Here is a 15,123-nt window from a genome sequence, read left to right as displayed (position 1 = left end):
TTCATCACGTTACCAAGGAGAGAAAAGCAACAGAGGTTTAGAGTCTTACAACATCCTTTTTGCTGTTAGAATTTACCTTCACCTACACCACTATCACCTCACCTACTCCACTAAACCTAACCCACTACTTCACCCACTCTCCACCTACTTCACCCACTTAAACCTACTCCACTAAACCTAACCCACTACACCACTACCACCTCACCTACTCCACTAAACCTAACCCACTACACCACTACCACCTCCACTTCACCTACTCCTTACCTACTACACACTCACCCTCTTCTATATATAGGAATCATGAATCATTGTAATAGAAATCAATAACATTATATCAATCAACAATACAATTCTCTATTTCTCTTTATACATTAAATTTCTACATGGTATCAGAGCCATAAGATTTAGGCCCGTATTTTGTTTTCTCACCGGCGGGCAGCCGGCCGGCAACCTTGCCTTCGCTGCCCGCTGGAATTTTGTACACATACCTTCACTTTCCTGCATCTTCCAACTTTCTTACAACTGTTGTCCCATAGATGGGCTTCATATCTACCAGTCCATCTATGTCTTGTGACACCTCTATACTGTGAAGTCCTCTGTCCAAATGTATCAATGGACTTCCTATGGCCAACCTGCTTCTGATCAAGCTTCTCAGCCCTCTTTTCTTCCCCTCCTTGAATGGTGTTTGGTACACCTCATGGCCTCTAAATGCATAGTAATCTGAGTATTGCTGGGCTTGAATCTGCTGTTGTTGACTATTGTTGGTCTCATGATCTGGGTTGTGGTGGTAGTACATGCTCTCTTCTTACATGAGAAGGCGCGTCACTGTCGGAATACGGGCTGCCGCCTCTGGCCCCTTAAGCTTCCGCTGCTTCCGCCCTACTCTTGCTGGCGGCGCCGCACCTGCGCTGAAGGTTGCCCAATTTAGGCGGAAAGTTTGCTCGGTATTTGGCATTGTAGTACCATTGGTTGTCGATGGCATCATCTTCACAGCCTCAATCTCTCTCCTCGAAATCACAGTGAATTGAAATTCGGCAACAAATGGTATACAGAGTGGTAGTAGTACTGTTTTTGTGCGAAGGGACAGAAATCATCACATTTCTCACCTTTTTTCTTTTATTTTGTCCTCCACTTTACACCTCACATGCCTTCTCTCTGTCTAAACAATAATTTTCCACCACCCAACTTTCTTTTTATTTTATTTTCTTTTCTTTTATTTTATCACCAACTCACTTCTTATGATGAAAACACATGCCTTAATTTATTTTAATAACATGAGTGGCCTCCCTTTTCCACCATCTCCCTCTTTTTCTACACAATATTTTTTGTACCACCGCCCACTCCATGATACCCATATTAATATTATTATTATTTTCACAAAAAAAAAAAAAAAAAAAAATTCATTCCAGTTGATTTTTCTGCATTACCACACCTACCATTCGAGTTTGCCAAACACACTTATTTTATTCATGTCAGGATCAACCCCGATCACAATTTTACACAAAAAAAAAAAAAAAAAAAAAAACAAACAAACAAACAAACCACCACAACACACCCAACACCCACAGTGGGATTTTTCTTCTCTACTCTGCTGCAGGTCTCTTCTTCTTGCCTCCGTCCTGGACGGCCCTTGCCGGTGTTGCCTCCGTGTTTCCCACACCACCGAGCACATTCACTCCACCCTGCTCCTCCACTACAGCATATGGCGGCCCTCCAAATCGGAACATAAAACTGGCCTTCCGCTTCAGCTCCTTGTTTTCCGCCTTTAGCACACTTATCTCTGCTCGCGCATCCTTATACATGCGTTGGAGCAGAGCCAGTTGGGCGTTTAACTGCTGCACCTCATTTGTCCTACTCTGCAGCCGGTTCGACAAATTTGTAACCGCAGTCATGGTTTCCACACATGACTTCAAGGTATACTGATTGGCCTCCACATCCGACTGCACCGCCATTTTTTGCTCCACTGACCGCATCGGAAAGTTCAATGGAGCAAACACAGAGGTGTTTGGTTGAGGTTCACTGGCCACCGCACCAGTTCTCTCTCTTGTTGACTCATTGAGGTCGGGAAAGAGGGTGAGCAGCCCGCGGGAAGACGAAGCCATTTTTCTGGGCTACAAAATGTTCCACAGTTTCTCTCTCCAAAGAGGTAGAGTTTTTTTCAGAGAAGGGTTGGTTTCAGAGGTTTCAGAATGGTATGCCTCAGCCTCAGCTTTCGTCTTGGTTAAATAGCCAAGGCAGCCACGCGCATCGCGCGCCTCTTGCCACCAGCCGACAAACGGGCACGCAAGCCAAGGCGCCCACGTGCCTCGCCATCATGTCCGGCACACCTTTTGATGAATTGGGCACGCCTTTTGATGGCACGCCTTTTGATGGATTGGGCACGCCTTTTGATGGCACGCCTTTTTTGAAAAATTGGGCGCACCTTTTGAGGATGCGATTTTTTAAGGGGTCCGACAAGACTCTGTAAACTGTCCCGACATTTGATACCGGTTAGCTTTTTCAAGGGTCCGACAAGACTCTGTAAACTGTCCCGACATTGATTCCGGTTAGTTTCTACAAGGGTCCGACAAGACTCTGTAAACTGTCCCGACATTGATTCCGGTTAGCTCCTTTATGGGTCCGACAAGACTCTGTAAACTGTCCCGACATTGATTCCGGTTAGTTTCTACAAGGGTCCAGCAAGACTCCGTAAACTGTCACAACAACTGTCACAACATTGTCTGCTACAACGGTCCGACATGACCCCATAAACTGTCTTCTACAACGGTCCGACATGACCCCATAAACTGTCTTCTACATCGGTTTGACACCCCCATACAGTGTCCTCTACAACGTTATGACACCACCATACAGTGTCCTCTACAACGTTATGACACCACCATTCAGTGTCTTCACCAATGGTCTGACACGACCATACAGTGTCTCCTATCCTTTTTTTTTTTTTATTTTTTATGTATTTTCTTGTTTTGTTCCTCTCTCCAAACTCAAGTTGGTTAGTTTCTATCCTCCTTGAGTTTGCGGGGGGCTGTTAGAATTTACCTTCACCTACACCACTATCACCTCACCTACTCCACTAAACCTAACCCACTACTTCACCCACTCTCCACCTACTTCACCCACTTAAACCTACTCCACTAAACCTAACCCACTACACCACTACCACCTCACCTACTCCACTAAACCTAACCCACTACACCACTACCACCTCCACTTCACCTACTCCTTACCTACTACACACTCACCCTCTTCTATATATAGGAATCATGAATCATTGTAATAGAAATCAATAACATTATATCAATCAACAATACAATTCTCTATTTCTCTTTATACATTAAATTTCTACACTTTTCAAATTCAAATGGTTGTAAGGTTTCAATTCTCTATTTTTTTGGTGCCTTTTACAAGCACCACACATTAGCAGCCACATAGCCATCAAATTAATTTAACAAAAACAAATATCATAGTTTAGTTGTAAATTGTATTATACGGAATGGTTAAAAGTGACTAAAAGTAATCAAATAGCAGAAGACCACAAAGTTATAAAGGACATCGATTTGATTACCTTACGAGGTTTAGCCTTCATCACATCACAGTCTGGCTTATTAAAACCAATAGCAGTGGCAGGCAATCCGTCAGTAACTAAATTTACCCAGAGCAGCTGGACCTGGAAGAGAAAAATCAATCACTCAACTTTACTTCGCTATGACATCAAGGAAACATAAAAATATCCAATAAAATAACAGATTTGAAAGTAGAATGAGGATATAGCTTTTAAGTATATGGATGAATTTATTTTATTTATGTCACAGTTAGTGTTCTAAAAATAGGTCGTACTCATTACGTAATGCTATTCCCTAACTGTATAGGCAGTTACCACTACTCATTATGGCTGCTATAGAGGTATTATTGAATTTCACGGCCGTTACTATTGTTACATAACAATGGCCAACACATTTTTGCGCATTTTCTCCTCTATCAACTTCTGTTTTTTATTTATTGAACATTATTTTTATATGTAGTTCTACCTTGTAAGTTTTATAAGTTGAGAGAAAATAGATTGAGATGGTTTGGTCATATACAACGGAGTCCAACAGAGGCAGTAGTAAAGAGATGAGATACAGTGACGGTAGATGGAAGTGTTAGGGGAAGAAGCAAACCGATGGTTTGGTCATATACAACAAAGACCAACAGAGGCAGTAGTAAAGATATGCGATACAGTGACGGTAGATGGAAGTGTTAGGGGAAGAAGCAGACTTAGATTGACGTGAGCTAGTGTAGTAAATAGAGATATGAATCTCCTTAGTTTGACTAACAATATGGCCTTGGATAAAGTCAAATGAAAAAGAAAGATTCATGTAACCGACTCCATTTGTTGGAACTTAAGGCTTGGTTTGGCTTGGTTTACTTATATAACTTGAAAAATATGAATCATATGATTTTAATTTTTTCAATAAAATAATAATTGTATTCATATTTATTTATTAAACACATGTAACCTGCAAATTTGAAACACAACATAATATCACTAGTCTAAAACTATTAATAACAAAACAAATAACAGTAAAGTGGTGCATTATAAATGTATCACGGATGAAATCATTAAATGTTGAGTGAAAAATGTGAACTTTCTTTACAGAGACTTTAAAAAAAAGTACAAAATTCAGTGCATACATTGGATAAAAACTATACTAAATCCCCCCAAAAAAGCATTTAAAACCTAAACAAATATGATTCTGAAATAAAAACATGTGTATTGGTAAGTTTTCGCAAAATTATACGAGAAGTGTGAAATTTCACAGCTCTGGTTGCAACAACCGTTATGTACGCCCCTTACACCTCACAAATGCATCATCGCCACTGTCACCAGTTTGGTCATGGTAAGGTAAACTTTCTACACAAGGGACCATGAGCGTATAGAAGATAATCAAGCATCATGCATTTTTATACTGAAACCTAAATAGGAGAACCCAGTAATGGTCATGCCAATGCAAGGTGCTGGGAATGGTGGACTAAATACAGACCTATTTTCTGCCATTATTTGCATAGGCGGCTGCCCTTAAACTCCAACTCACAATGTCATGCTTGACAGCCAATGTATGCCATAGCACCAAGCAATAGTCTCCGTATATGGCTAAATTTATGTTAAATTATGTTCAGGTTTCCACACACAAAAATATGCATGCCATGCCACCAACTTTTATGTTGAAAACAAGAACTAATCAGACGAGTCATTTACATGTATACTTCAACAAATAAGAGTGAATTAAACAAAAGATCATATTCTGTAAGCAAATATACTCACAGGAACAAGAGTTTCAGGTATTCCAAGTACAGCTGCCACAAAAATACAAACAACTTCACCAATGTTTGAAGATATCATGTATCGGATAAACTGCTTTGTGTTATTGTATATAGCTCTTCCCTCTGCAACAGCCTGCTTGGATATGACTCATTCTTGAGATGATTGAAACCATGAGATTTTTTCTTTTCAGAAATATTCTTTATCACCAAAAGGACTTCAAGAAGACAAACATGCCAAGGCAATAAAATTCCTACTCATCAAGATGAAATAAGAAAAGCTTACCGCAACAATTGTAGCAAAATTGTCATCTGCCAAAACCATATCTGAAGCACTCTGAAAATCCAAACAATATAAGAGAAAATGTTTAATAGATGTGTAGAGGCACTTACGTAGAAACCATAAAAGAGCACTTATGTAGAAACCATACAAGACAAGCCACAAACGAGCATAGCAATTATGTAGAAAGAATGCAAGTAATGAAAAGAGAGATTTAAACAATATCTCATATATATATGATGACCAGACCATATTACCATGAGCAAACTATTTTAGAACTGTTACATGGACTGTCTAGGTGTCACCCGCACGATTGGGATCTTTTTAGAGATATCTCTAATTGCGTTACAAGCACTCTTCTAGTTAACCCATTGTACCCGTGGGCCGTGTCCACCAAATATGACAAAGGTAAGGGTATGGAAGTGTCCAATACCCGTACCCAATTTAGAAACCTAGATCCTCTAATTTCATATGAGGTTTGAAGAATTTGCTAATATATAAATTCTATATTTTTTCTAAATCTCATTTACTTTGAAATACATTTTTTAATAATTTACAATATCTTATATAACAATATTATATAATATGCAATACATAAAAGTATTTAAGATATGTATCCATTCTCAACTGTTGGATGCATATTCTAATATCCTAAGTTTTAGGTTTATGAAGATCTGATGCCAAGACTCCCATCCAATACTCATATTCGAGTCCATGTAACATAGATTTAAAATACATTGCAAAAATGCAACAAAAATGGACATAAATAAAAACACATATACATAATTCACAAGTGTCTAATGTCTGAAACGCTCATGCCAGAAGACAATCTATGAAAGAGAATAAAGTAATAATCAAATCTCTATAACTAGTACAAGTAGGTAACTAAATTAAACAGGCTGATAAATCGTAATTATTCACAAAAATCAACTATAGCTTTTCAGGCATCCTTTTCCAACCCTGGAAAAAGGCAGGGGCAGCGAGTTACAATTGGAAGACATCCAGCATATTACCATCAGCCAAAACAAGTTCAAATCAGACAAGTAACAGTCACCCACACCAGGCACAATAAGATGGACGTAATAGTTAGCTAAAACTTAGTACTTATCAGCAAAAACAAAATAAGTTGCCTAAAACACGAAAACAAATGTATTTTACCATATAGAAATGTTCAAAGGTTCTATGCTAACCTGTTGAAATTTAGGCCAAGTTTGGGATATTGAGAAAAAGCGAAAAAGCCAAAAAGTTACTCAAAAAGTTAAAAAGTTAACACTATTCACCAAAAATCAACAATTACGGCTGCACAATTCCCAATCCTAATTTTCCCTTACAAACCAATTTTTACAATTTTTTAATACACATTTTTTCATAAAAAGTCAAAAAGTTAACCCAAATATCCATATTTTTTTCCTTAATTTTTTAGTCCAAAAAGACAAAAAGTGCACTTATTTACGACACTCCAAACAACCCCTTAGAGTCTAAAAATTCTTTAATTTAAAAATAAAAATTTTGGAGAAATTTCAATAAATAAGTGGGCATGCTGGTGTGCATGTGTGTGTCATTAGAGAGAATATTCTAGCTTAGAAATTTAAAGATGTGGGTGATTAGATGTTGGAATTTTTCCCATTCCAAAGATCACAAGGCCAGCTGGTTGCTACTAAAACTTCAAATTAGATCATGTGATTAGAATTTCCATGTGAAGATTGCTAAAACTACGTGATCTAATTTCTATGTTGAGATAGCTTCTTAATTAAGCAACCAAAACTGTGTTATTACTCATTATACATCTAAAGGAGAATCTTCCACAGAAGCATGCATCTTAGCATTAAAGTGATGTTAGAGAAGTCATCAGGTTATGGCACCACATTTTTTTGTTTTTTTTTTGGGGTTGATAAATGATCAAACTTCAATAAAAAAGCATCAAAGCCATGCAACGAATACAAAAACCAACTAAAGGGCTAGCTAACAAGCTACCTAAAAAGAGAGCAAACCCAAAATAACTAATTAATCAAATCTCCTATAAAATCTACAAAGGTCAGCACATCCGGATCTACTGAAACCATAATCCAACTATGTAGCACAGTAAGCAAATGTCGTTCCAGCCATGGAACCGACCGAGTCATGCTAGTGCAGGTACATTTATTCCGCTCCAACCAAATCAACCACATCAAACAATGGCCGGCAAGCAACCACACCTTCCAACATCTCTTCCCAACCCTCCCCCAACCCAACTTTGCAACACCTCCGCTGTCAACCTTGGTTGAACCCAAACCAAAGAGAGCAACAATGGCCATCCACAGATGTGAAGCAACTGAACAATGGCTAAGCAGATGGTCCACTGTTTCCGTATGCCCACAGCACATGCAACACCAATTAACTAAAATATGACGACGATGACGAAGACGAAAACGAAGACGAAGACAAATCAAGTTATCAATAGTCAGAATACGCTCTAAAGCCACTGACACAAAGAAAGCGACTTAAGACGGACAACCCATCACCCAAACACTCTTCCACGAAAATGGAGCACCATCCCCGCCCACAAGCGAATGATAAAAAGAAGACACTAAGCAAACCCCTTTGGAGTTCCGCCATACCCACCCCAAAGTATCCCGCCTTCCCCAACTCCCAATCCTGCACCTCACAACGCAAACCAACATTCCAAGCTACCACCTACAACTGCACATGCGCATAAGACACCACCGTAGCCTCCTCATCAAGAGCAATACGAAAAATCGAAGGAAACCTCGTAGCTAGAGTTTCTACTCCACATCACCCATCCTTCCAAAACCTGACCCGAACCCCCACCCCAATCCAAAAACAAACCCTCTTCCAAAACTCCTCCCGATCGAAACCCTTCCACAAACTCCGTCCATGTGACTGTCGCACATCACCTGTATATCACTCCCCCCATCCCAACCTATACTTTGGCCCCACCACTTTCCTCCACAACCGCTCCTGTTCGACCACAAACCACCACCACCACCACCACTTCCCCGGAAGAGCTAGATTAAACGAGACTAAGCTCTGAATCCCCGACATCCCCATAGCCTTGGGAACACAAATCCGATCCCAAGCTACTAAGTGATGATGAAAAGCCTCTTCACCTCCTCTCCATAAGAAATCCCACTGCAATTTCTCCAACCTCTTCGCAACTGATACAAGAATCACATGGATCGACATGAAATAAATCAAAATACTAGATAGGACACTCTTGATTAGTGTGATTCTCCTTCCTTTCGATAAATATTGTCGCTTCCAACTGCCAAATGCCTCTGCACCCAATCCACCACCCCATCCCACACCCTCTTGTCGTTAAAAGAAGCACCCAAAGGTAAGCCCAAATAAGATATGGGCAAAACTGTCACTTTGCACCATAAAATAGTTGCCAGAACCGGTAATCGCTCCACATCCCCAACCAAATCATCTTCGACTTGCCTAAATTTATCCGGAGTCCCGATGTTGCCTTAAAACATAAAAGAACACACCTCAAGTACCCAATCTGGCGAGCATCTGCCCCACAAAAAATAAGGGCATCATCGGCATAAAACAAATGCAATACCACCAAACTAGAAGTTTGCTCCCTACCTACCTCAAAGCCCACCAACAAACCTCTATGAATCGCAATGGATAGCAAGTGACTCAAAGCCTCCATCACCAGAATAAAAAACAAAGGAGACAAGACAAAGGATCTCCCTACCGCAAACCCCTGTCAGTAGGGAAAAAAACCTTCTGGTGAATTGCAAAGCCCAGCTCACACTTCTCCTTAAAACCCAGGTATTAAGAAAAGGAAAACTGAAACCTTATAACTAACACAAATGGGGCAACTCCAAGCGATGTGGGACACATTCCAACACACCCTCCTGGACCACAACATACACTAGCCGAACAAACAGCACACCAGTCACAGGCCCAACCAAGCTTTGATACCAAATTGAAAAGCCCAGTCCACACTTCTCCTTAAAACTCAGGTATTAAGGAGTGGAAAACTGGAGTTTTATAACCAACACAGATGGGACAACTCCAGGCAATGTGGAACACATTCAAACATGGTGTCCCATTTACCATAACCGACATCTAAACTGTAGAAATGCAAAACTAAATCCACTTCCTCCACAACTCCCCAAAACACATCATTTCCAGCACATACAACAGAAACTTCCAACTCAGATTATCATACGCCTTTTCAATATCTAATTTACAAATAATACCTCCCTGCCCCTACCAAGTACGCGAGTCAACACATTCGTAGGCGACCAGAACAACATCTAATACCTGCTGCCCACCCACAAAAGCATTTTGAGACTCTGACACCACTTCCTCCAAAACGCCCCGCAACCTATTAACCAGAAATTTTACCAAGAGCTTGTACACACTCCTCAGCAAACTAATAGGTCGAAAATCCCAAATATCCTCTGCCCCTCCTTTCTTTGGAATCAGAGCAATAACAGTCGCATTAAGACTCCTCTCAAACTGCCCCCTCTAATGGAACTGCTTAAACATAGCCATCACCGCTGCCTTCATCACTCCCTAACACTGCTGAAAGAAACGTAAAGTGAAACCATCAGGCCCTAGTGCCTTGTTCCCAGGCATACTCTGTAATACCTCTACTGCCTCCTCTTTTGAAAACGGTCTCTCTAGCATCTACACATCCGCCTCCGAAATGGCATCAAACTAAACCCAATCCAAGCCCGGTTTGCAGTCACCTCTATCTCCTCGAAATAAATGCTAATAAAAACTCACTATACCTGCCTTCACCTCCTCCCCCTAAAATAAAACCACGGCATTGAGCCACAGCTTCCTTATCTGATTAGCCTGACGATAAGCATTTGCCATGCGGTGAAAGAACTCTATGGTCCAATCCCCATCCTTCAGCCACAAGCATCTGGATCGTTGACGATAACTAATCTCCTCCATGTGAGCTACATGACCATACTCCTTCCTAGCCTTTTCTTGAGCAACTAAGTCCTCCTTCAACAAGCCCCCCTAAACTTCCTTCCCATCTAGGCCCTGTAACACGACTAAAATAATTGCCTTCTAAATCTCCACACGACCAAATACCTCATTCCGTCTCCTCAGATCCGCCTTAAGAAGCTCTAATTTTTGGGCCAACCGCCCACTAGGATCTCCCGACACAATAGAACCCTCCCACCAGGTCCAAACTATGCCCACAAAACCTTTTAACTGCAGCCACAATCTCAAACCGAAAAGGTACTGGGCCACTCTGAAACCCCCCAATATCCAACAGAACAGGCCAGTGATCAGAAACAAGATGCGATAGTCTCGACTGAACCACCTGAAAAAAATGTTCCTCCCAATCCCTAGTGATCAAAAATCGGTTGAGACGAGAGAACACTCAACCCCTAGACCACGTGTAACTCTCTCTCTACATTGATAAATCTATCATCTCCAGCTCATCGATAAAAGATAAGAAAGCCCACGTCAAACCCACTGAATGAGTCAACCCCAAATTCTCCTCCAGTCGCCGCACCACATTAAACTCACCACCTGCACACCACGAAGCCGCCCATTGATAAGCAATGTTATACAAGTCCTCCCAAAAAAGATCCCGCTCTGATTGCCTGATTGGTCCATACACTTCTGTGAACACCTACCGAAAATCAACCTCTACACAATGAAATAGGCATGACAGTGAAAAACCACCCATCTCCTCCTCCACCACCACCCTCCGATCCCAGCCCACTAGAACCCCCCGGCCACCCCAATAGACGACAAATATGTCCACTCCACAAAACAACCCCCCTCATATCTCTCGAATCACATACTCATCAATCCATTCCATTTTTGTCTCCTGAAACACAATACATCCACCATCACAAACCTTAGAAGAGAACGAATCAAAACCCTCTTCCCTCCTGTCATTCAAACAACGGATGTTCTAGGAAAAAATTTTAACTGCATGGCAACAGTAATTGATCACCACGGCCTTTCCTCATAGCCCAACCTCATCCTTTTAGGCGTTTGGCATAATTGACTGTGCACTCTAGATTTCTCAGTTCCTAACCCCTTTCCCCTTCTAACCCACAACCTGAACCTCCTTACCCAAAGAGCCACTTCCTCTCCAAGAAGCTTCAATTGTAGAAAACAACTTCATGCCTTCTTCCTCATACACTTCAAACGATACACCAAGCAGCGCACAGAACCAACCAACTTCATAACCACAAACAGCTCTACGAAGGCCCTGCCCTCGCTCCATAATAGCAACGCGACGATGCCCAAACTGATCTTTTGCCTCCTTCGTAAGCTCAAAAGAACGACCTCCTAGGAAAAGAATCCTCCATCAAGGGCCCTCTTGTTTCCCAAAGAGCATTCTATTAATCTCGGAGCATTACATTCTTGCCCGAAGTGGAAAATGTTTGAATTCAAAATGGCACCTTTAGATAAGGGTAATTATTGTTTTCCACTATCAAAAAAACAAAGATGGCTGCAAGATTATTATGATGATGATCACAAAACGAGTTGTTTACTCATTAATCTAAATATTTTACCTATTCCAGATATTTGTCAGTGTTTTTATCATTTTCAGCAAAATCAACTCGCAATTGCCAGCCATTGATCTCAAAGTTATGGCACCACAATCACACAAGTCATTTACAGAAAAGCATGGTGCTCTCTAACGTAAAGGACCTGACATGCCCATGTTCATACTAAGCATGATCTATAGTGCGCTGGAGGCCTGAAACTTTTTGGCATCTAGACAAAGACTTTCTTGTGGAAAATGCTTAGATGTATATCAGTATAGCAAAATCAAGAAAAAACAGGGTGGACAGAGGAGCAGAACTTCCATAGTAAAGCTATGATGAAGCATAAGTAATTCAAGTTAGCACAGGCCTTTCAAAACAAAAGCATCATGGATCAAGAGTAGAAATTAAATAAAGTTGTTTATGTGAACAAGGCTACTAGTTGGCAATTTTTTTTAGTCCAACAGTGATGGCCTAAACAATAGAAAAGACCGCCCCCCCAACCCCACACACACAAAAAAAAAAAAAAAAAAAAAAAAAAAAAAAAAAAACAGCATGCAACCCAGATGAAGGAATCCCAAGTCTCTATTATGAATACCACGAGACTTTACTAGCTACGCTATCTAGCACCTTCCTTTTGAGAATTTTTCCTGTAATTGTAGTACAAAACCCTTGAATGTTGTTACACCTAAGCTACTAACCATTTGCTGCCAATAAGAGTTCATGGAAGGCATGACAGGACTGAGCTTTGGAAGGATGCAAATTTGAGTATAAGAGTATGGGAGTGTGACTTTAATACGTTTCTGCAACCTACAGTCCCAGTGTAGGGGTGTTCTTGATGGCTAAAAATCTGCACTCAGAAACTATTTTCCCTTTGAAAAATTTATTGCAGCCAACTTTGTTGTTTTGGCAGGTGAGCGAAACATAAGAGGAGACTTGATGTGCCCAAAAGGAATGCAAAGATGACAAGGACGGGGATTTCAATGGCTGGTGTTCACCTAGTTGCTTAGGGCCAAAGTCTATGGAGATAAGACACATCAGACCACACCTTCAATGGCATTATTGTTCTTTAGTAGCTTGCATCAACCGAACTGCTGCTAGAGAATCAGTAAGAGGTCATCATGTAAAGGAACATAGTGGTGGACAACATGTTCAAACAGAAGTCAACATAGAGATTGCCCTATTACGGAAGATAATAAAGGAACATTTGAGGCTTCAACTAAACATGTAGGATGACCTATATTGTAACTTTTGAAAGAATGAAAATGCATTACAACAACAAGAACTTGCTAGATATTGAAGAATGAAAGAGAAGTCATGTTGCTTTGTCAGTTAATGAAAAATTACATCAGAGGACAGATTGAAAATGTGATGTTCCGGGATATTTAATCCAATTGGTTTCTAGATTGTTTCCGTCTAAATCCATTACTTTCAAACTTTTATTCAGTTTCAAGACCATTTAGACTGTGTGATGTTACTACACTACATAACTTCCTTGTTTAAACTCCTAAGTTTTGTTCTGGGATAAAACCTAGAGTTTCGGACGTAAGGGCGGAACTGGGACGAGAGTGGGAAATCCTTTAGAACCTCTTTTGGACCACTAAACATTTCCGCACGTGCGCGGTTGGAACCGCACGTGCAGAAGAGGGGGACCGCATGAGCAGGGGTGAGGATCGCACGTGCGGGAAGAGTTGAAAGTTTGAGTTTGCTTCTGAAATAAAAGCACGTGTGGAGGTGGTGTTCCGCACGTGCAGAGAAGAGCTCCCCACGTGCGGTGAAGAGGTCTCGCACATGCGGAAATGATTGGGTCCCAACTCCGAATTTCGAGAATCTCACCTTTTTGACCCCTTTTCTCATCTTTTTCTCCCATTTCAACAATACCTCCCTCTCTCTAAAACCTTTTCTCATCTTTTCTTCTTCCTATCTCTAACCCTCACCCAAAAATCTTCACTCTTTCCTTGTTCTTGGAAAATCTATAGCTTTTTAGACCCTAGTGCTTGAGGCCAATTTGGAGAACATTTCAAGAGCTTCACTTTGTGCGGTAGAGATCAAATTTCAACACAACCAATTTTAGGGCTTTTCTCTCATCTTTCTCCTAGAGCTTGAGGTAGGGAGTTTTTTTGAGTAATATATATGTTTCAGCAAATCTATTGCCATTTTGATGAAATAATTGTGTAGTTTGAGTTAGGGTTTGGTTTGGAAGATTTTTTGTTTTCAAAAAGGGTTTTTCTCAAATGTTTTCTTCAATCCTTAAGAAAATAAGTATGTGATAGTTAAGAGCTCTATTTTTGTAAAAATCTTTCCAAAATGAGAAACCCTAATTTTTGTGAAAACCCTAGGTTTTGGAAATTTGTTAAAAAGTTGAGATTGTGTGGAATTATACATTGTTGAGATTCATTGTTGAGAAATGATGAAGAAATTGGCACGTTCATTCTCATTGTTGAAAACCCATGGAAAAGAGAGATTGATGTTGAGAAATTATGAGAATAGTATGTTGTTATACTTGTTTTGAGAAGATAAAGAATTGAAAGGATGATTATCCTATTGAAATTTTCGATTATATGAGAAAGAAAATACATATGATGATGTGTTGCTATTATCTCTTGGAACATATTGTGCATACATATATTGAGTAGAGATGTGGTATTTGATCACAATTGAAAAATGTGTTGTTGAGATTGGAAATTATTGAGGAAAATTGAACTTTGCAAAATGTTGATAAATTGTTTTGTCATCTCATCTCATTCTCATTGCTTTTCAAATTGGCATTGTCGAGGTTACACTTTGGAAAAGAAGTATTTGTGAAACAAACTTTCGTTTTGAGTTGTGTTGGGATAAATACGTTTGGTAAGTGCGGTTGGGGGGTGTAGAGTTGAGAACTAAGTTGGCTTGAGTTCTATGGTGAAAGTCCAAAAACTCATGCAAAGTAGGTACCAAGTTCCTTCCGGTTAAGAACCAGTAAAGTGGTTTTGGTGGTGCTTAAGAGCCTACTTACAGACACTAGCTTAGAAATTACTTCAATCGTATTTACCACCCCTTGATTATATAATGAAATCATTG

General features: G+C 40.2%; 1 protein-coding gene across 3 annotated transcripts in view; it reads right to left on the bottom strand.

Moving 5' to 3' along the window:
- Positions 1–15,123, bottom strand: part of LOC114284049 (calcium-transporting ATPase 3, endoplasmic reticulum-type-like) — a 95,701-nt gene that overhangs the window by 19,354 nt on the left and 61,224 nt on the right. For all 3 annotated transcript variants that reach the window (XR_014332471.1, XR_014332470.1, XM_082874006.1), the window contains exons 25-27: positions 5,588–5,638; positions 5,306–5,437; positions 3,566–3,667 (exon numbers count right to left, since the gene is read on the bottom strand). Coding sequence is in view for 1 of the 3 variants with exons in the window: in XM_082874006.1 (XP_082730132.1) it covers positions 3,566–3,667; positions 5,306–5,437; positions 5,588–5,638 (285 nt within the window). In the remaining 2 variants the exon portion in view is untranslated. The remainder of the gene's footprint in view (positions 1–3,565; positions 3,668–5,305; positions 5,438–5,587; positions 5,639–15,123) is intronic.

Source organism: Camellia sinensis, chromosome 6, assembly GCF_055761805.1.
Source record: "Camellia sinensis isolate YWXY chromosome 6, ASM5576180v1, whole genome shotgun sequence".
Classification (NCBI taxonomy): domain Eukaryota; kingdom Viridiplantae; phylum Streptophyta; class Magnoliopsida; order Ericales; family Theaceae; genus Camellia; species Camellia sinensis.
The sequence above is the reverse complement of the archived record's forward strand: the minus strand, read 5'-3'. Positions and strand labels throughout refer to the sequence as shown.